The 24191-nt window shown below is 36.0% G+C and overlaps 1 protein-coding gene across 2 annotated transcripts in view; it reads right to left on the reverse strand.

Annotated features, from left to right (window-relative positions):
• Positions 1-18700: 18700 nt before the first annotated feature.
• Positions 18701-24191, reverse strand: part of LOC137251378 (uncharacterized) — a 90264-nt gene continuing 84773 nt past the window's right edge. For both annotated transcript variants that reach the window (XM_067785838.1, XM_067785837.1), the window contains 3 exons: positions 19319-19429; positions 19063-19215; positions 18701-18997 (listed from right to left, as the gene is read on the reverse strand). In XM_067785838.1, coding sequence (XP_067641939.1) covers positions 18881-18997; positions 19063-19215; positions 19319-19429 — 381 coding nt within the window. In that variant the 3' untranslated portion in view covers positions 18701-18880. The remainder of the gene's footprint in view (positions 18998-19062; positions 19216-19318; positions 19430-24191) is intronic.

Consider the following 24191-nt stretch of genomic DNA (forward strand, 5'->3'; position numbering starts at 1 on the left):
TTGTTTCTTATTGAAAAAATTTTGTTTTTAAATTTTGTGTTGCTTTGCCCGGCGTTTGAATTCAGGTTCTTCGTTGAGGTAGCGCTCCTACCACAGCACGGTAACCGCTTCTGGGAGCATATATCAAGCGGAAGTAAACGATATAAGTCATTGTGCTAAGCTGAGCCTTCAATGCGGATACTCCAAGAGCCAGCACTAATTTTGGAGTGCGTGTAAAAGCTTAACCAATTAGGAACACAAAACATAGTACTGCTTGTCTGGTTCCATGGTCACAAGGTAGTGGAGAGTAATGAGCGAACGGACAGAGTCCTGAGCTGCTTCTGCCAGTTGGCCCACATGAATTTACTGATCATTTATTGCTAGAAGAGACGGAAAAGGGTGAAGAGTACTGCGCCAAATTTAAGACAATCAAAGCTACCGTTAGTATCAATCGCTATAGAGTAATCATAGGCCTTTCAAAAAAGAAACTAAGAATTCTAACAGTTAATATTATAGGACTTTGGACACTAAACACCCATATGTAAAAATTGAGCATACAGGCATCGAAGGACAACTGAAGGTTCTGTGATCGCTCAGCAGAGACGGCGGAGCATATTCTCATGAAATGTGACGCTATCTCAAGACGCAGGGTTAAGTTTTTGGGCTCGACATGACCAGAGAATTATCACATTCTAACCCAAAAGCCAAGCGAACTACTAGGCTTCACCAAGGATATTGGCTTGGATGAGGTGCTGTGAAGGGTATGGGCGCACAATATACCAATTGTCGCATTGCAGTCCTAAACGATTGTCTGTATATTTACTGAAACATATTCAGATACTGGATCTTCTTAGAACCGTAATCGGCGTACTTAATTCCAACAATAATAGCAAAAATACATCACACTTGCGTATGCCATTTAGTATGTTAACATAAATACTAGAGAGTGTATCATCAATAATTTACTCACAACAAAAAACTATTAAAATGATCTGGAATAATTAAATTAGAATTATTATAGACAAGTGACAGTTTGCTTTCCAGTTACTCATTTTACCGCTTTAGCTTTGCTACGACCCCCACATATCTGTGGTCATAAGCAATACTCGCCCAAGTACCATGTAAAAGGGTAGGGCTTAGGCGATTATTGCTTGTGACCACAGATATATATATTAGACTGGATCGAGTTCTTAACCGATATCGCGCCATCGATTTTTCGATAGGATTTGGGCTCAGGAAAAAAAAGTTCCACTACGCATATCCAAAAAAATAATTTTCGAGCCTGCGAAATTTCATTTTTTTTTACTTTTTTTCGACTTTGATTTTTAAGATTTTTTTCATGACCTACTAAAAAAATGTTTGTTTGATTGTAAATTTTCATGTATACACTGTCCGACTCAAAAATGTCTGCTAAATGTTATCGCCAACATATGAAAATTTTTTTAGTAGGTCATGAAAAAAATCTTAAAAATCAAAGTCGAAAAAAGGCAAAAAAATTAAATTTCGCAGGCTCGAAAATTATTTCTTTGTGTATGCGTAGTGCAACGTTTTTTCCTAAGCCCAAATCCTATCGAAAACTCGATGGCGCGATATTGGTTAACTTTCGTCCATACAAATCGACCCACCTTAATATACATATATATATATTAGGCCGGGTCGATTTGTGGGGAGGCAAAAAAATCGCCCATTGCTCTGTGAAAATCATATTCTAGGGATCAAAATAAGAAACTTTGCCGAAGGAACCATACCTCTAAAGCGAATTCTGGTGTCCCTCAATTTGGGTCGAACTTTTGGGTAGGGGCAAATTTTGAAAAATCCCACTTTGACCCATTTAGAGTGCTCCAATCGAGTACAAATGTGTGACCGACCCCCACTAACTTTGGAGGCCCGACCCACCGATGCCAGTGGCATAACCCCTGGAACCCCTTGGGGGTTCAACATAAAAACATTTCAAAAAATCGCCGGTTTTGCACTTTACTTGAAAAAATCAGCTAAATGGCTATGTTTTTTCTTTATTTTTATTTATTTATTTATAATAATATTTATTATTTATTTATAATAATATCTATTTTTTCTCTTAAGAAATTTATTTAGTCAGAACATATGTCAATGAAAAAATTAATTTAAGTGAGTTATAGAAAAGAAACTAAAAAAATTATTGTTTGAAGTCTTTTTTACTTTCAAGTCTGGGCAATTTCGCACGGCTCTCTAATGTCGTCGTCATAACAGCCTCTACATTTTCCGGTATAACCCATTTGGAAACGCTAGCTAGTAATTGAACATGTCGTTCCGTTCCTTGTATGTGTGATGGAATTTTTGGATCATTAAACGGTGGATCATCTTGATATAAATATTCTTTCAATGTATCGTACGGAATGCTTCTCGTGAATGGTAGTTCAAATACGATACTTATATCATTCAAATTGATAATTTCCGTATAACTTGTGCAATTAAAGTTTATATCTGGTTTTTTATAAATTCTAAGTTCCATTGGCTCGTCAACATCGGTCTTGATGGCACAGTCGCGCTTTTCTTTGCTATCATATTTTTTTATCTGAAATTAGCACTTCACACTTTGAGTTCTTCACAACGACTTAATGCATTCACAAAAACTGTTGCGTTATATATGATCTACGAGACGAGGTAATAAGAATAAAATGGTAATTTCAATTCTACCTGCTGTGTCTTGTGGTGGCTTAAAAAAAACAACACACGCAATTTTACGACATGCAAATGCATCACAGTGATGCCTTGGTTTTAAAAGGGTTGTAAAAACGCTAATTTCTGATAATTTTTTTTAATTTCTTTTCTATTACTAAGTTAAATTCGTTTTTTCATTTACATATGTTCTAACTAAATAAATTTCTAAAGAGAAAAATAAACTCCAAAAAGAAAAAACATAGGCATTTCGCTGATTTTTTCATGTAAAGTGCAAAACCCCAGGGGGGTTCCAGGGGGTGTGCCACTGGCATCGGTGGGTCGGGCCTCCAAAGTTAGTATGGGTCGGTCATACATTTGGACTCGATTGGAGCACTCTAAATGGGTCAAAGTGGGATTTTTAAAAATTTGCCCCTACCCAAAAGTTCGACCCAAATTGGGGGACACCAGAACTCGTTTTAGAGGTATGGTTCCTTCGGCAAAGTTTCTTATTTTGATCCCTAGAATACGATTTTCACAGAGCAATGAGCGATTTTTAAATCGACCCGCCCTAATATATATATATATATATATATATAAATATTGATCAACTTAAAAGCAGCTGCGCATTTGTAATTCGACTTTAATTGCAATAATTTAAATTTATTGCAAAAACTAATTGACAATAGGAAATAACAAATTAAGGTGTTTTATAAACAAAACAATGAATACATGTATGCATTGTATTTTAAACACATTTTTTGGTGCAATCTAAAAAATGTAGGGCTATATCTACAATGTATGACGAATGTATGTTTCGTTCTTTATAATATTGATCTCAATTTGTATTCAGCTATAAATTTCAAATACAATATATGAATATGTGGGTATTAGGGATGACAATGTTCGTGATCTGCAAATTCAGTCCCGCGACCCAGGATTGTCCCGAAATTTAGCGGGTTAAACTTTTCGACAAAAGTTGCAACACATATGTACCTACGTTGGTATATATATTACACAAAACACAAAACATCACAAGCCTTATATTTATTTCTTATATTAATTGACACTTTTCGCTGAGCATAAAATCAGTTCTGCTATCCGGACAGTGTTGCAAACGCATAAAAACAACACTTGGCAAAAGTAATTTTCTGACAAGTTTGATTGAAATCATGATGAAATGAGATTACGAGTTTGGCATGCATATTTTATAGGGTTGTCTATCACACATAACTGCCTTTGAGTTCTACTACGATCGGAGTAGATTTTACAATACGTTTAGTATTATAATATATATATAGGCTACTACCAGAATTTTTTAGACAAAAAGATTAAAGTAACTTTGTATTCTCCAAAAGAATATAAAAACAATTTTGGAGAAAACTGATTTTTTTGAGGAAATTTGTACGAAAAATTAAGCAATCAAAATTTGATACTTTTGTAATACAAGTAAATACTGGCAAATAGAGCTGCCGAAAAAGTGAGGTTATGTTGTTGACATTACCTTTATTATTGCATTATGGATTGAAATCAATTTGACATTAAACGAGTATACTGCATACCAAAACAATACCAGTTTTGTTAAACTGGTTCTAGTTTTTGAAATATTCGAACCTAAGAGGGCAAAAAAAAAATCTTGTTTTGCTTCTAAAAAACCGTCTATTGAGTTTACTACGTTTGGAAAGGTATTTAAAAAAAGTTCAAATATTGACGAATTGACCGAGCTCAGAAAGCTCAATAGATGATTTATCAAAAGCAAAAAATAATTTTTTTTAAATTTGAACTTTTTTTGAAGAGTAACAGTCATGAACCAATAAACAGATCCCGCATTAAAAAATGAGAGAGCACAAAATTCATAGTTAGCTGGGAAATAAATTTTATCGGTGTGACGTCACGCTTTTGACAACATGTTTCATTGCTGACGCATATTTCGGACTTTATTCCAATCGGAGTATTTTGCTCCGCTCTTACCTCCTACTATATTTTTTATCTCAAAGGTTTATTTGGATCGATTTGAAAACTAAATAGTATCACTACCTAAATAGTATACTACTAATACGTAGGAAAAGTTATTTGTTTATAAGTGACGATTGGATGAAATGACGGGAATTCATTGTTCGTGTCTTAAGACATGTTTGTTCACATTTGACTCACAGTTTTTGTACTTTTTCGAACGGAATGATAATAGAAGTAGTAAAATGTGAGCAAAAAATGTGTCCGAAAGCGATCTGTAAATGCTGCCAAAATTCAACAAACAGCAATTCTTGAAGTTTTATATAAAAATGATGTACGTTGAGTTAGTAAGATCAGCTAACTCTGTTTTGCGATAACAATTGGGAGCACCAAGCGAGGTTAAATCTTCCTCCAACTGTCTCTCCTAACTCAGTGAAGATCTTCTCTTTCCTCTATTTACAAACTGCCGGAGCGTATTAGTTCACCTAGCTAGCGAAGCTTTCTGTTTTTATTCGCTGCACTATCGTCATATCTGCGAAAAGCTTATATAACTCATCATTATACCTCCTTCGATACCCGCCGTCGACATCACGGATAGGATTATAAATCTTCCGGAGAGCCTTGCTCTCCAATACTCCAAGAGCCATCTCATCTTCTCTCGACACCTCCCATGATTCCGAGCCATACATCAGGACATGTATGATGGGTGAATTGTAGAGCACGAATTTTTTACGTCGAGAAAGGGCTTTCTTTACTTTTCAATTGCCTAAAGAAGCTCTTGTTGGCAGGAGTTACTCTCCATTCGATTTCTAGGCCGACATTGTTTTTTCTTTTAATGCTGCTTCCAAAATAGGCGAAATCCTTCACATTCTCGAATTTATATCCGTCAACAGTGTCGTGACTACAAAGGTCACGATGACAGCAAGTACTTCGTCTTGTCCACTTTCACTGCAAGATCCACTTTTTTTGCTTCTTTATTTTATACCAACTCTTCGCTTCCATGTTTGAACAGCCCGGTGGGTATCCCGTCATTATTTGGCACCTTGTGATTTTTTAGCCATGATATTGCTATTCTCACTTCACCATAGTCGGATGTGGGAGCGTATTTTTCATCATCGGCGATCGGGGTATCGGGTTCGTCTTCCCCCATACTCTGTACGTCAGTTACCATGTCGCCATTATCGTTCCTACAGGAATCTGCCCCGGTCTTAAAACCGACTCCATGTGCACTTGATAAGGCAGATAACTTTTTTGCTGAGAAACATTTCATGCTAAAAACACAATCGAAGGGTTTGCCAAGCCAACAAATCAATTTGATGCTAGTTGTTCGCCCGCTTTCAAAAAGGAAAAAAAATATACTCCGAAAATAAAATTTTTATTCGGGCGTAGTCGTTTACACAGGTAGCAGTTTTAAATACTCCGAACACTGGTAGCGAAATATGAGAGAAATGTAATAAAACGAAAAACTTCAAAAACGCTACGTCACCAAACTTGTTTTTCAAATCGATTAAAAATACAACAATTCCGGAATGCGGGATCTTGGCTCATTTTCTTTATGAGTAACAGTCGTGCCTTCAACCAGAATAACCATTAAAAAAAACTCAAGAAGTGACATGAGTTGCAATGTAGCTAAAAATGTGTTTTTTGCACTTTTTCTGGGTTCAAAGATCTCAAAAACTTGCATAGATGGTGCAGTTTTGGTTCGAAATTCCAGTTTACTACATGAAAACTTTCGAGAAGTTATAGCCCCGTTTCTGGTTAAAAAATTTAATTGGATTTTTGTTGGTCTGAGGTATGACAGAGAATGCGTTTTTCGCAATTTTAAACACGAATATCTGAAAAACTTGAACCAATTCCGAAAATATGATTTCTGATGTTGGTTTTCCTGCACAAAAAATGTATAGCAAAAATTTTGCCACAGATCTTTTGTATATATCTTTAAACCAGTGTTATGCCCTGAAAATGTGAATATGTGTGGAACAAAATTTATGTTTTTTAAATATATGTATATTGAAATGTTATTTTCAACAATCCCGGCATAAAAGTTCAATACTCCCAGCATTTACGGGACTCAAAAAAACCTGGTTCCCGTGATATCGCGATTTGTCATCCTTAGTAGGTATGCCTAAAATTGATTTAATAAATATTTTCATTTCAATTGATTATCTTGAATCATTCCAAAGTGCAGACATGTGTAAATACATATTTGCTAAATCAGCTACAAATATTTTGCTTTTGTTAAAGACAGAGCAAATATTTTTATTTATAATTCTCTACGCCAATAATCTGACATTAATTTTCATTTGTCTCATCTAATGCGGCTAGCAATAAAAGGTTATCAGTTATAGTTTCTTTCAGCTTTGCGCTCTACATAATCCAATGTAAGTTTAAAATGGGCGACTCCATTGTAACGGGGCTTTTTCAAATTTGTTTAGCTAAAATAATCTTTCTTTATTGTTTTTCTTTTTTCGTCTAGAATTCAAGTTTACTTCTTGATTCTTCATGTTTTTGGTTTCCGGTTCATAGGTAAGAAATTATAGCCGATAGATCTCCAGCAAGCTCTATCGAATGAAAATATTATTAAAAAAAATAAATAGTGATTTGACCAAATTTGTTTTTTAGTAATAAAAAACGTTTACATGAGTCGCATTTTTGAAATGTTAAGCAGGCTTTACCAGGGACCCAAGCTGTTGTTCCTTTTGTAACAGAAAGCCTTCAGAAAAACTTATTTTCGAACTTTTAATTTTTTTAATAAATCCGGAAAATAAAAGTTTAGTCCGGGCTTTTATTTTTTGAGGACAGAATAAAAGTCCGACGCTATAACTATGGAATGGCTCGTCCAAATGAGACGAATTTTTTTCATACAGAACCCTTCTTCAGAAAGCGGTTTATCAATATTCAAGGCAATATCTCAATTGTATCAAACTTTACGGTTAAAAAACTGTTGCTAGTTTACTATTGACAAGTATTAGTATAAAGAACCGGATTCCATGGATTTTAACCTAGGACAGTTTTTATACCTTTCATGAACATGAAATGGTACATTAACTTTGGTCCGATGTTTGCAACGTTGAGAAATATAGAAGATAGACTCACCATTAAATATACCAATTGATCAGGGCGACGAACTGAGTTGATATAGCCATGTCCGTCTGTCCGTCCGTTTGTCCGTCCGTCTGTTTTTTTGAACGCACACTAGTCCCTTAAATTTTGAGATATCTCAATGAAATTTGGCACAAGGATGTAGTTTTGTATTATATTAGACATTTTTCGGATCCGGTAGGATCGGACCACTATAACATATATCTCCCATACAACCGATCGTTCAGATAGAAAGATTTTTGGCCATTTCTCCCTTAATTTAGAAAGTATAAACGTGAAAGTCGGTGATATATATTTTAATATATCATAGAAGATTTTCTGAAAAAATTTATTTGATCGGAGCTATATATAGTATATATCCCATACAACCGATCGTTCAGATAGAAAGAATTTTGGCAATTTCTCCCTTAGTTTCCAATATAAAAACGTGAAACTTGGTGATATATATTCTAATATATCATAAAAGATTTCCTGTAAAAATCATTTCGATCGGAGCTATATATAATATATATCCCATACAACCGATCGTTCAGATAAGGCGGTTTTTGCAATTTTTTTTATATTTATCTTAAAATCGTTTAGGTATGCAGATCTGTTCACTATATATTTCTTATCTTATACAGCGCATTATTTGGAGATTACGAATGGGATAAGATTATTGTTCACCCCCATTCATGAAAGGTATGAAGTCCCGTCCTTACTTGTTTACATTTATTTTTCTACTCAAAAAACAGAAAATAACTATTTGAATGGGTCTCTGGCCTTTAGTGTGTAAGACAGGACATATGCAGTCTTTCTTTCAGTGGGACGTGATTCACAAAAGAATTAATAATTTGAAATGATTCAAACAAAACATAAAGCAGATCAGTTCTGATCTATAAGTAATAAAAATCGAGATCTTAAATTTTGGAAGGAGGTTATATCGAACCTATCTAATAAACGTTTTTGGTTGCAGCTTTCCTTTAACAATTTTTATATTTAGTTCTAAAAAAATGGCTTCTCAATATAAAAATTAGCACATCAATTCCGGAATATTTAATAATTAGGTTAAGCAATTTTTTTACATTACGAACGAACGCAAATGTGTGTGATTGTGTCATTCGTAAATCGACTGCCCCTCGTGTATAAGCGCTATCATAATGACAAGATGCAAGTCCCATTCAGTTGTCAGTAAACCAAGCGCTCCAAGATTATGGCCAATACATATAATATGTCTCCTCAGGAAGTTTAAATGATAAAATAGCTATTTCAAGCCTTTCTGCCAGCAAATGATTCTACTACTGCCTTAGGCAATCCTTGTGTTTTGTGTACATATTGCTCCGCTCTAAAATCGCTTACATTTAAGGTGGCATCTCTCCATTCAATGGTGAGTGAAGTCTCACATCAAATTTTGAAGTGCAAGTGCAAGTGCACCATATATCGGGTAGTTTATTGCTCGTCACACAAACAAACCAATATTTTTGGAGATTTATTTTCAATTGGGTGTCTCCCGTGACAGTGGTTTGGCGAGCACTCCGAATGTATTTCTGCTATAAAAACTGTTCAGAAAAAATGCATCTAGTTGCAGATGCCATTCGGAGTCGGCACACACTTTATGTCTTATACACTTATTGGTCGGTCCTCTCTAAAGATTTACAAACACCGGCTCAAAGTAGGAAAAAACTTTGCATATGAAAAGCATATATGTATGTAATACTCCTATATTGCTAATTGAAAATGTTCGCAAAAAAAATCAAAACAAGACAGCCTATACAATTTTTTGATTATAGCAGCATAAGTGTGACAAGCAAAAATTTAAATTTAGGTACATTCGATTATTGAATACAAAAACGTAACGTAGCATAACGCGAACTGGATAATGCGGCAGTTACCCACCGACGTGTGCCGTACGTACGGACGTTTGTCGTACGAAGCACGTTTGACCGAACTCTCAAGCCCGTAGGAATCAATGAGCGCGTCTGTGTACATGTACATAACATATTTGTGTGTGTATTGTTTACAACAAAGCACTGTTGCCATTGGCCAGTTTGCATGCATGCTTATGTAAACATCAACTTTTTCCAATTTAATTTTTGATATTGTAAAATGCCGGAATACATATTAAATAAGTATAAATAGATTACATATTTATAATCAGCACTTTTACATAATTATTTCGAAATGTTTTCACAATTTTTCAAGCTTTAATTAGGTGTTTTTGCATAAAATTGCAAACGGTCAAAAATTAGCGTACAAAAGTTTACTAGGCAACTCTGTCTAGTGAGAGAGCGATCAGCTGACACGTTCTTACGGAAAAAATCAAAATTGTTTTGATTTCTACGTTCCGGGCTACGTATGTACGGGCGTTGCACGTCGGTGAGTTTTCGTTTACATTGCACACTCATAAGATAGGTCGTGTCAGCTGACACGTTTTTGGTACGTACGTTCGTGAGTAACTGCCGCATGAGAAGCTCGTTATTTATTTCACATAAGGGGCTAATGAAATTCTCACATAATACAATGGCAAAATTGCATACTTTTAGGCACTCATACAAAATATTCATTTTTATGTTTTCATGTGGTATGGGAGTGAGTTTGTGTGCATTAGGGATGTAACTATTTTCGATTTTAGCGGTCCCGGGATTTCCGGGCTCACGGTATTGAAAATGTTTTATCAATATGTACTGCTTGCTAAACTTATCAATTGCGAAAAAACTAATAATAAGTAAAAAGTTTAAAATATTTTTTTATTTTTAAATAAAATTACATATTTTTTTATTAAAAATAAAACAACGTAGAGCGTGATTTACATATATATGTGGTTTAGAAGATATTTAGACCCAGCTTCTTTTCCAACTTTCATCGTGCATCTTTGAAATTTTGCCTACAAATCGGCGGGACGGTAACTAAATGTTTTATGTCGACCCCGAACGGCCTCTGCAATCAGCTGATATGATTTTCTGCTTTTCTATACATATACTTATATACAGAAAATTTTGAAAAAAAAAATTCTTAAGATTTTGGTGTTGCTTTTCCGGGCCTTAAACTCACGATCTTTGTCTGTTTTTGATGTCTGACGGAACAATTGATTCTTTCATCTTTAGCTCTTAGCCTGCAAGTCGGTCACGGAAACAAACTTTAGGTATACTTGCCCTCAACTAATGTTTTAAACAAAATATAAAATAAAACAGCAATCAAAGCAAAGTTTTACTAAGAAAGTTTTGAAGACATATATACACTAAGGCCCGCTTTGCAGAACGACAAAAGACCTTAGTAACTCAGAGCTAGCTTAGCAAGAGGGGTTAAACTCAAAAATGTCTTTTTGTAAAGTAATATTTTAATTACATTTTCATTCTCTAAAGCCTCCCACAACAGCGGCTGCAATTAAGTATTTATATTCCCTCATTTCCTTAGTTTCATGAAGCACGAATTTCTTAAAACAAAATGCCAAATTGTCTGCTTTTACTATTTATTATAAATTATTAAGCATTTTGTTAAAATCATCGACGGCAGCGCTATTTACTATCCTACAGCAATCCATGTCAACTTATCATGGTCGGCCACAGCGTCATGCTGCCGCTAATCACTTGAAACTTTCAAAGTTCCAACACAATTGACATTTCCACCGCACAATCAGCTTACAATGTCAATACAACGCATTCTGTCAGATATTGGTTTGACTTGCGTTGCATACAATATGTGCAAGTTTTATAACTGTTGAGTGGGTTGTGTGTTCGCACAACGGTGGCAATGCAGTTTGTTCCATTTTATTTGCAAAATGGTTAAAGCAGAAGTTTTTTGAGCTATACATATTATGACTGAGCTTTTTGTGAGTAATGCCTTATATTTCTATTATTCTCACTAAGCCGACGTGGTGCATTATGGAACTCTTTTTTGTACTCAAACCACCGCCACAGGTCGAGCAGCATAAAACTAGCTAGATCTCAGAGCCCCATGTTCGCCGGGGCTAACATTCGCAGAGGAAATGTGTGACTCCTTACAACCTTCCATACTACAGCTTTTACACCTGTCGCAAAAGGGGACTCACATATTCAGTAGTGACTCTGTTCTTCTTTAGTTGACGTTAGGCCATGTTCTCTTGGTTATTTTGCAGGTATCCGTAGAATACCGATAGCGAGTTGCAGATTTCCTGAGATTGATAAAAATTTCGCTCAAGTGGCTGCTATCACACACCATGATCAAAACAGCGATCAATTGCAATATTCAGAAAACGGGAAAACTCACTTCCTCCCACGCTTCTTTCGCGTACTTAAATATGGGACTTTTTTGAATTTTCGTACTACTTTCCTTTGCCGTGTCATATTTCCAATATTTAGCTCAGACATATTTCGAAATCTTGTTGCAGAAAGTGTTTCCTCTTTCAGTTTTAGAATAGAGCAATGAGGTATTCCCACTAAAACACTAAGTGCAACAGTAGAGGATAATATCATTACACCCGTTATGCCAACAAAAACTAATCATTGTTCATCAGAGACAAACTTTTGATTATTTTTTTTTTGTCAGAATACTCGCCTGTCAAAATCTGATGTCACGAAAGGACAGAATTGGAATTGTAATTGTATGGAGTATACGTGCACCTGTAAATCAAATATCATAACTTCTAAAAATAGTACGGGGTTGTGAACAGTTATTTCCGTTATGAAAACTACGGATGTCCCTTCCAATACAACTGTCCTAAATACAGTAGAGCGGTTATTACTGCACCATAAAAAATATTTTTGGAAAGGGTCGGTCAAGTCCACTTCCCGCGAAAAGAAATTTGCAGAATATTAAGCTTGGGGAAAGTCTATCAATAAATAAGAAATTTTGGAAAACGCCATTGACAGAGTCAAAAGTTTTTAGCTCTTACCAATTTTTATATTACTTCGAACTATTGAAGCTATCGGCAGACAAAATGTCGACACTCACTTTTATATTTGTAAAAAAGTTATTTTCTGTTAAGACTAATATTTGCATTACACCTACAAACACTTTCCAATTACCTGTGCACCATGAAAGAATAAACCTACCAATTTTGTTTCGGCCAGGTCCAAGCGGCAACGCAGACTTAATCTTTTGTACATGTTATTTTCTCTTATTGAGTAGGTTTTTTTTTTTTGCTTAGTTTGTTATTGCAGTTGTGCAGTTCATCAGCGTCTTAAGTCAGCCGCAAAACTCACGCAGCTACAATTCCAGCCCCAACTGCATCTTCACTTAACAAAACAGTTGCACTTCCAATGATCCCTTTGTCGTTCACAAAAGTTTGGGCCATTTGTGCGTTTATTCGATGCTTGACAAACGTTTTCCCTTGGCATCATTTTCTTTTATTTTGCAGAGAAAAGTTTTGCGTCAAATAGAGTAAAAGTGCGCTAAAGTTGTTTGCACAGTGGGGTGTTGTGAGCTAAACATTGTAAAACCACATTATCGTAATAAAACAAAGTTGTATGAATGATATGATATGGTTTGGGATGGGACTCTGTAGAAGAAAACTCAACCCCTTCAAAGAATCGACAAGTATATGCATAACGGCCAGTTAATCTTTAAGCAAAGCAACGCATGTACACTTTAGTTCCGTTCGCTAGCTTAGTAAGATCTCTGTATTAATGTACCGGTAGAAGCCTTCTCAGGTGACGCGAGATTGGTAGGAGTGGCTATGTTCTAATTTGAAGCCGCAGTAAGACTACGATATACGATTTTGCACCTTGGTGATTGTTTACGCGTATACAGTAAAATAACACTGTGGAACAAATTCAGGTTAGCAAAAGTTAGGTCGATTTTGAGAGTGAGGGGTGAAAATAGAGGCTAAATTAAAAGGCCCGTATTGCGGCATTTGTTTATGTTAGTCCGATTTTTTTTTAATCGACCTTCGAACTTTGCAGTCAAATGCTGATTTTCAGCATATTGTTTATATAGTTTTTTGGCTATAATAATTCGCCGACTAATTGATATTTTTTCAATCTGTTAAAGCCAAATTATTGCTGGAGACCTATGCAACAATCAAAATTTTATTATATTATAATAGTAATCCGTACCGAAGTATATCAACTTCAACAGTCAAGGCATATGAAGTATATTCTTAATGAAACATCTGGCTGATAGATGTCTAGCTACACTGCAAGTGATCACATAATATCTAATAGATTCCCAACTGTCATGGACTCAGTCGAGAAAACCACTGATCAATTCGACTGACAGAAGATAAGATGAAATTAGTTGGTGATAACTTTACGGTATACTTGCATTCTAAATTGTCTCAGTTTATAATAGTTATTTCGAGCTGATATTAAATCAACCTAGTAATTTTCCTATAATTTTTTTAAGCATTTTTAATGAGCCTAGTGACTTCATGAACGACCCTATGGGTTTTTCAAATCAATCAATACCCAACCAAAATGGATAGGAGCTTGCAAAATCATTGAAGACACCACGATGTGTTTAAGAAACCCGAAAGCAGAAGGAGTCTTTAGGGAACAACCAGAACCAAAAGAAACGCGAATGAAAGAAGTAATAAATAATTAAAATGTAAAACACAGGTACGTGAATTATTATCACCGAGTAATCAGTTTGTCATCGGCTTGTTACCGCCGAGTCATCATCGGCTTCTTATTGGTTTCCTATCGGCTTGTTGTCAAGGAGTTATGGAATTTTTTTTTTTGTAATGGCCTAGCAATGAAAAGTTGTCTTTATAAGAGTTAACCAAAACCACCAAATAATATTTTCGTAGGATGGCGCTTTGAGGTGCCCCTAGCCCCAAGAAGTTGAGCAAAATAATCGCGGTTTTACAAAGCCCATTGTTTACATATTTATTTTATTTCTTTTTTAATATACATAACTTTAGTAAATTTACATATTATAACTAAAAACGACAAATTTTAAATGGTGTTTTACAGTTTTTTGTTGATAATAGTATGTTTCTAATCAAGTGCATAAGTAAGAGTTTTACAGGCACATAGTAGGCGATGAAAATCAGTAGGCTTTGAAATCAATGAGCACAATAACAAGAAGCGAAAATAAATCAATAATGACAAGAAAAAAAAAGAAAAAAAAAATTTGTACCTACCTTCTTTTTCAAAGTTTAGTTGCGTTGGGGCATCTCTAAACACACGATGAGTGAAATAAACATTTTCAACCTAATTTCTGGTCTAGAAAGGCAACTTTCTGGAGGTTATCCAAAAGCGATTTCGAAAAAAATAAATTCACTCCACCTTAATGGACATGCCATCGGTTTCATAATGAAGTTTCATCGGTATCTGTTAGACAACAAAGTTATGTGTCATCCTTATCAAATTGATAAAACTCCGATAACAATTCAATAAAGTTTTTGTAACTTCATTGTTACATTCTGATAACAAATCGACACATTGATAATAAACAACAATAAATTGATAAATTTTCGATAATAAGTCGATATTTTTTCCATAATATATAGATACATTTTTGGTTACACTCCGATACCTAATCAACAATTTTTTGATAACACGCCGATAAAAAAATGTTTACATTCACAAATCGATAGTTCTTGGATAACACAACGACAAATTTTCGATAACATATGGGTGACTATACCACACTAATCGAAAAATCTTCTATAGTAAATCGATATTTTTTGTGTTACATACCGATTTTTGGCACAAATCGGGAGTTTGTTTTTTTAATTTAAAAAATTTCGAAAGCAAGTCGATAACTTTTTGATAACAAATCGGTATTTTTGTGATATAAATCAATATCACGTCGATAAAAAAAAAAAACGATAAAATATTTCGAATACAACGCAATAACTTTTAGATATTAGAACTTCTCGATAGCAAATCGATACATTTTTCCAAAAAATCAATCAATTTTCAATCAATTTTCTATAATTGCAGAATACACTTTGATAACAAGTCGATTACTTTTCTATAAAAATCTATAACTTTTAGAAATTTCTTGAAACTCTTCTTTAAATAATCGATAACATTTTCTTTTCTTTTCTTTTCTTTTCTTTTCTTTTCTTTTCTTTTCTTTTCTTTTCTTTTCTTTTCTTTTCTTTTCTTTTCTTTTCTTTTCTTTTCTTTTCTTTTCTTTTCTTTTCTTTTCTTTCCTTTCAACTTCTTCTTTTTCTTTTCTTTTCTTTTCTTTTCTTTTCTTTCAACTTCTTCTTTTCCTTTTCCTCATGCGAGACAAGATGTGTAGACATCAAAAGAAACCTAAATACCTACACATAGAACTTCAATTCGAGGAGGTAAAGACCGAGATTCTCTTCCAATTTATAAATTGCATTAAGATTTTTTCCGAAATATTTATAGAACTCGCACCACTGTGGCCCAAGGAATTAAAAAAAAAATAACGTTATTGCATTTTTGTCTGTTTGTGTGTGTTCGATAGAGAGATAGAGAGAACTGAGTCAGGAAGTTAGCAAAGTAACCGTCTCGTGGGCATCGAATTATGACACTTTTAGTGGTTTTTAAAAAAATCGGAAAAACTTTTACACCATACTTTTGATTTGATTTGTTGTATATATGTATGTATTTCTGTTGTTATTTTACGCAAACTACTTACATATTTATATTGAACGCACCATCTTCGTTGTAAAGTTGTACATATTATTTCTTTATATTTTTTAAGTTTTAATTCTTCTTGGTTGACTGTTTGACTGCTGGCTATCCCAGATGTGATATCCCTAGCTAAATGCACACATATGCAGTGATATCGCTGTCGCTTCAATAAAGCATGCGACGAGCGGAGAAACTTCCATTCCTACAACAATTAAAATTATAATGACGATGAAGATGAGAACGCAGAACGACGACGATTATTGCGACAAAAAGTTTACAAATATAATTCTTACCAAAACTTTTTAATTTGATGTATTATTATCTGTAGGATATTTGTTAATGCATGTGTGACTATATTGGTATGACCTTTTAGTTATCTTCATACTATTTTTACGCAATTGTGTATATGGAAATTAATAAATTTGGAAATTAACTCATGCTCACATTCAAGAGTAAAAAAGCTTGGCAAATTATGAACAGCTCATAAAAAGTTTATGTTAACTTTACTAACAAGGTGACAGCACTTAACCTCTCCAAAGTAGCAGGAGAACGATTTAAGCGCTTGGGGATATTGTTAAATTGATAAGGGTTATTCGAAAAGTATATATGCATAATAATCCTTTTACCTACGAAATTATGGAAAATAAAATTACCAATAAGGTACGTCTTTATATTTTTATGTAATATTCACACGCATAGAGTTGTGAATATTTTGGTAAAAAAAGTTAATTTTTAATGGCCAATGATGTGACGTTGATGTAATATAATGGAAATATTTATGAGGCAAGTGATATGATTTAAGGGCTGAAATCTCAAGAAGATTTTAGAGTATGATTTTTAGTGAGACTTTGTGAGTCACCGAAACGTTTTTGTTCTATTATTAATGTGATTTTATGATGTGTGATGTCAAACAAATTGATATGATTTAATTTTATATAATCAAGCTTTACGTGATATGATACGATGTTCAGTATTGCGATGTTTATGTGATCGCTTGCAGTTTAAAACCATGGCATGTCTTGTGATGTTATGCTTTACAATAAAATGCTCTGGAGACAAACAGATAAGTTGAAAATGAGTTGACTTGAATACCCGAAATATTCTGTGTTAATGTCATTTGATGTTGTGTGATCTATTGCTAAATGATATGATGTACATTGAAACGGTCTAGCGCAATGTGTTGTCTATGTGATTGAGTCAATTGCAATAATATTTATGTGATAATAGTTTTGCTTTATGATGCGATATCACTTGATTACATTTTATATGCTTTACTACTTATTTAATTAGATATTGTGTGATACTATGCCAAGTGATATGATGTAATTAAAAACGATCTTGGGCAATATGACGTGCAGTATTGTTCATGTGAATACATTCAGTGCAGTAATATTCATAATATAATATTATCGTTATGCGACTCGATGTCACCTGATGATATATAAGTGATATGATGTATTTTAAAACTATCTAGCATAATGTGATGTTCATTAGTGACTATGTGGTTGCGTCTAGTGCAGTTTGATAATATATTCGCTATGCGATCAGATGTCATGTGAAGCTGATTTATATACTGTACTATTTATATGATTTTATATTGTGTGGTATCATGCAAAGATGTATTTTTTAACTTACGTATATAAATGATAGAATGTTAGATGCTGTAAATGCTTATGTGAGTTTTTGTGATATATAACGTGATCTACTATTAAGCAGCATTATGTGATATAATTTGATACGTTGGTGTTACAGCAATTCGGTACGAAAAATTTCCCCCTGATTTGATTAGTTATTTCAAGTAATGTGATGGATGTTCCAGGTCGCATTATATGGTGTGGTGCGACATGATGAGAACTATGTGACAAGATATTTCGTGTGACAGTCTAGTGTGTAGTTTTATTTTGTCCTATGTATACACACTCATTATCAAATACAAAGTATAAATACGGCAATCCTTTCAGATCTCGTTTTACAACTATCGGGTGGCTGAGAATATCGAAACAAAAAAACTGCTATTTTAGGTGGCATAAATCTAGACAGCCCTTTTTATTCTTACGTGGTATAGTTGATATGAGCGAAATAAGGCAGAAAATCAAGGAAAGGAAAAGGTTGGTTTGTTCGGGTGTGTTATCGACAAGATAAAGACGAATCATCGACTTGTTGTCGGACTGATATAAATTTCCTATCGATGGCAAAAGTTATGAGTTACCGATTTTTTGTCGACAAATTGTCGATTATCGATATTTTATCAAAAGGTTGATCGAAGTTTGTGTCCATCCCTATGGGAAGAGAGAACCAGTTAAGGACAAAGGCCTAAAGAATATAGCCACATAAAGGTAAGCTACTAAGTTTAAAATCAATTTACTATATTCACATCATTGAATAGAACAACGTCCAATCAAAGTAAGTATAACTGACAACCTTAAACAACAATGAAATAAAACCCCATATATTAAAAATAAATGAATACACAGTTTATAGTACTTATCTATTGAAAGCCTTCTTTAAATCATAAAATTTACAAACAAGTCTAAGCTAAATAAGGCATATCCTATAACTATGGAACTTTATATAACATTTAGGAATTCGTTAACATTTAGAATATATAGAAATGATTTTGTACATCTGTAAGCTTCTATTAGATTTACAATCTTATTTTCACATTTACATTCCCAGGAGTTGGTATTATATCGCAATCAACCACTTAGAGCTGCTTTGAGTCCCTTTAGTTTGTTAACTTTCTCTACACCTACGCTATTTGCGAATTGTTTGTGTGCCTCATCTTTGTACTCCTGAATATTGTAGTGTGATTGCTGTAAAGAGATGACTTAAGTTATCAAATTCTTCAAAATAAAAATAAAAAATAAAATTGTTTTACGTTAAATGCATCTTGAAATTCGATTTTGGTCAAACGTTGTAAGCCACGGAAATTTCGCCCTATAATACGTCCTAGTTCATAGCGCGAAATTCTGTAAGCCTCAGTTGTTGTTGATATCTCACTGTTGTCAGATTGTTGCTCGTCACTTGTTTTCTGTTTTGTACGAAAATTAAATTTTTATTTTATTTGCAATGAAATCATATTTCGCTGATGTGATCATGTAAACTTTGTTCAGTATATACTCTATGTTACTTACGGTAGTGCTAGTATGGGGACGTAATGTAGATTTTTCGGGCGCCGGATCACTGAAGCCATCATTCAACAAATTGAATACATCGTTAAGTGTGTCTCTTGTATCAACATATTGCTGAAATTTTAATAAAAATATTAATGAGATTTATGGCTTGAGGCCATAAAACCATATTATTTTTAAGTTTGTCAAAAACTTTCGAAGCAAGATCCTCAAAATCATGACCATTACTTTGCACGATATAATTGGATATGCGATAAAATCTCATTTTACGTGATTATTTGATATAATGATAAGATGTTATACGATGTGACGTCACGTGGTGTGATGCAATAGAATATGGTGCAAAGGAAATTATGTGATATATATTGTTTGGTTTCATAGGCTTATAGTATAATTATGATGATTGGGTGTTTCATGTGATATGATGACGATATAATTGAGTCTAATATTATGTGATGTGATGCGACATGATATGTAATGACTTTTTTGATAACATAAATATGATTTGAAACTGTGATATGATGTTGATGATGTTGTTAAGTTTGATAGTTTTATACTATAATTATAATGATCGCATGATAGATGCGATATTATGATGATATAATTGAATATAATATAATGTGATGCGATGCGAAATTTTTAAGTCTAATTATTATTATATATTAGGGGGACTCATGTAACCGTATAAATGCCTTATAAAGTGTGTAAACGTATAAATTTATCTAGTTTACGCACGAGCTGTCAAATTTTGTATGAAAAATCATTTACACAATTTGTATAAATTTACGCGCACATTTCATTGTGTAAACGCGGTAAACTCAAAGGAATGCAACCTTGCAGACATTACAGACGGCGTTTTCATCAAAAATATCCAACATCAGCAAGTAAAGGCGTTTTAGTTTTGATTTTTCACTTAATCTTGGTATTTTTTAATTTGTATAACAATCAAAAAAATTTTTTTTGGAAATAATACAGCTGAAAAACAATCAAGTTTATCAAGAGTATTACTAGGTGCGTTCATATAACCGCGTGTGTAAATGGATATAATTTTACACCTTATAAGTTTATATGCTATCATGAGTCCCCCTATTATAAATGGGAAAGTTTGGATGTTAAGATGTTTGGATGTTTGGATGTTTGTCCAGACGTTTGTCTTTGTGACTCAGTAACGCAAGAACGGCTGGACCGATTTGGATGAAATTTTGCACACATATAGCCAATAGTCTAGAAGGATCTACTAGCTATATATTTTTCAAAAGGGGCGTGGTCCCCGCCCCCTAGGAACAGTTATAATTTAATTATTATATTTTTTCGTCTTTGCGACTGAATCACGCCAGAATGGCTACACGGATTTTGATGAAATTTGGGACACAGACAGTAGTCTACTAGCGAAATTTTTTTCGAACGTGGAAAGAGGGGTGGGGGTCCCACGACCCCTTCGAGAAATTATTTTTCATAATTTTTACACATTATAACTTTACGTATACTGGCCTTCACCAATATCACAGACTCAAGGGGTTAAATAAGTCGAGGGCTTACAAAGTAAGCAGTGACACCCTCCTCCCGCCCGCCCCCCCCCCCCCCCCCCCCTTTATCTCCTCCTCTGGTGTAAAATCCATAAATTGTTATAACTCAATCTAAATTTTCTCCTAAATCAATAGTTTTTGGTATCTGGTACATACAGAACGAGATCTAGACAATTTTGGAGGAACGATCAGTGGTCCTCTCATCTACTCCCGCCATCCGCCCTCCATCAATTGTTTTTATTAGCACGCTTTTATTAGCTTTACCTGTATGTTTCTATCTAACTTTTTATTCGCTCCATTGCGCCTGCTGCCTTATTAACATGGTTTTATAATTAGCTTCACCTTTTTTGTAATCCCGTAAGGGTCATATCGAGACCCTTCCGGGATCATTTCTGGATGGTTTTCGGGATCGGTCCGGGATTACGCCGGGGTAATTTCGGGACTTTTTCGGGACTATTTCGGGATCATTTTGGGACCCTTCCGGGATCATTTCTGTATAGTTTACGGGATCCGTCCGGGATCCCGTCGGGGTTATTTTGGAACATTTTCGGGACTATTCCGGAATCATTTCGGGACTATTTCGCGATCATTTGGGGACTCTTCCGGCATCATTTCTGGATGGTTTTCGGGATCCGTGCGGGATCTCGTCGGGGTCATATGGGGACTTTTTCGGGATCATTTGGGGGCTCTTCCGGCATCATTTCTGGATGGTTTTCGGGATCCGTCCGAGATATCGTCGGGGTCATTTGGGGACTTTTTCGGGATCATTTGGGAGCTCTTCCGGCATCATTTCTGGATGGTTTTCGGGATCCGTCCGGGATCTCGTCGGGGTCATTTGGGGACTTTTTCGGGATCATTTTGGGGCTCATCCGGTATCATTTCTGGATGGTTTTCGGGATCCGTCCGGGATCCCGTCGGGGTCATTTCGGGACTTTTTCGCGACTAATACGGGATTATTTTGGGAACCCTTTCGGCATCATTTCTGGATGGTTTTCGGGATCCGTCCGGGATCCCGTCGGGGTCATTTCGGGACTTTTTCGCGACTAATACGGGATTATTTGGGAACCCTTTCGGCATCATTTCTGGATGGTTTTCGGGATCCGTTCGGGATCCCATTATGGTAATTTCGGGACTATTAGGGGATCATTTGGGAACCTTTCCGGCATCATTTCTGGATAATTTTCGGGATCCGTCCGGGATGCCGACGAGGTCATTTCGGGACTATTTCGGGATCATTTGGGATACCTACCGGCATCATTTCTGGATGGTTTTTGGGATTCGTCCGGGATCCCGTCGTGGTACTTTCGGGACTTTTTTTCGACTAATACGGGATCATTTGCGGACCCTTTCGGCATCATTTCTGGATAGTTGTCGGGATCCCGTCACGGTCATTTCGGGACTATTAGGGGATCATTTGAGGACCTTTCCGGCATCATTTATGTATTGTTTTCGGAATCCTTTCGGGATCCCGTCAGGGTCATTTTGGGACTTTTTCGGGGCTAATACGGGATCATTTGGGGATCCTCTAGGGGTCGTTTCGTGACTTTTTCTGTTTTATTTCGGGATCATTTCGGGACCCTTCCGGCATAATTTCTTGATGGTTTGCCGGATCCATCAGCGTCATTTCGGAACCATTTTGGGATCATTTGGGGACCCTTCCGAGATCATTTCTGGATCCGTCGGGGATGCCGTAGGAGCCATTTCGGGATTTTTTGTTACTTTTCCGGGATAGTTTTTGGACCCTTCCGGAATCATTTCTGGATCTGTACGGGATCCCATCTGGGTCATTTCCGGACTATTTCGGGATCATTTTGGGATCCTTCCGGAATGATTTCTGTATGGTTTTCGCGATCCGTCGTTGATTCCCTCCGAGCCATTTCGGAACCTTTTCTGGAGTATGTCGGGGTCATTTGGGGACTTTTTCGGGATCATTTGGGGCTCTTCCGGCATCATTTCTGGATGGTTTTCGGGATCCGTGCGGGATCTCGTCGGGGTCATTTGGGGACTTTTTCGGGATCATTTGGGGGCTCTTCCGGCATCATTTCTGGATGGTTTTCGGGATCCGTCCGGGATCCCATCAGGGTAATTTCGGGACTATTAGGGGATCATTTGTGGACCTTTCCGGCATCATTTCTGGATAATTTTCGGTATTCGTCCGGGATGCCGACGAGGTCATTTCGGGATTATTTCGGGATCATTTGGGATACCTACCGGCATCATTTCTGGATGGTTTTTGCGATTCGTCCGGGATCCCGTCGGGGTAATTTCGGGACTTTTTCTCCACTAATACGGGATCATTTGTGGACCCTTTCGGCAAAATTTCTGGATAATTGTCGGGATCCGTTCGGGATCCCGTCACGGTCATTTCGGAACTATTAGGGGATCATTTGAGGACCTTTCCGGCATCATTTCTGGATAGTTTTTGGAATCCTTTCGGGATCCCGTCAGGGTAATTTCGGGGCTTTTTCGGGATCATTTAAGGATGGCGTTCAGGATTCGTCCAGGAACCCGTCAGGGTAATTTCTGGACTTTTCCGAGACTATTTCGGGATCATTGTGGGACCTTCCCAAGATCATTTCTGGATGGATTTCGGGATTTGTCCGGGATGCCCTCAGGGTCATTTTGGGACTATTAGGTGAGCATTTGAGGACCGTTCCGGCATCACTTCTGGATGGTTTTCGGTATCCGTTCAGATTCCCGTCGGAATAATGGCAGGACTTTTTCGGGATCATTGGGGTCCCTTCCGACATCATTTCTGGATGGTTTTTGGGATTCGTCCGGCATCCCGTCGGGGTCATTTCGGGACTTTTTCTCGACTAATACGGGATCATTTGCGGGCCCTTTCGGTATCATTTCTGGATAGTTGTCGGGATCCGTTCGGGATCCCGTCAGGGTCTTTCGGAACTATTGGGAGATCATTTGAGGACCTTTCCGGCATCATTTCTGGTTAGTTTTCGGGATCCTTTCCGGGTCCCATCAGGGTCATTTCGGGACTTTTTCGGCATCATTTAAGATTGGTTTTCAGGATTCGTCCGGGATCCGTCAGGGTAATTTCTGGACTTTTCCCAGACTATTTCGGGATAATTTTGGGACCCTCCCAAGATCATTTCTGGATGGATTTCGGGATCTGTCCGGTATGCCGTCAGGGTCATTTTGGGACTATTAGGTGATCATTTGAGGACCTTTTCGGCATCACTTCTGGATGGTTTTCGGTATCCGCTCAGGATCCCGTCGGAATTATTGCGGGACTTTTTCGGGATCATTTAGTGTCCCTTCCGGCATGATTTCTGGATGGTTTTTGGGATTCGTCCGGCATCCCGTCGGGTTCATTTCGGGACTTTTTCTCGACT

The sequence above is a fragment of the Eurosta solidaginis genome, chromosome 4 (genome assembly GCF_040869045.1).
Source record: "Eurosta solidaginis isolate ZX-2024a chromosome 4, ASM4086904v1, whole genome shotgun sequence".
Classification (NCBI taxonomy): domain Eukaryota; kingdom Metazoa; phylum Arthropoda; class Insecta; order Diptera; family Tephritidae; genus Eurosta; species Eurosta solidaginis.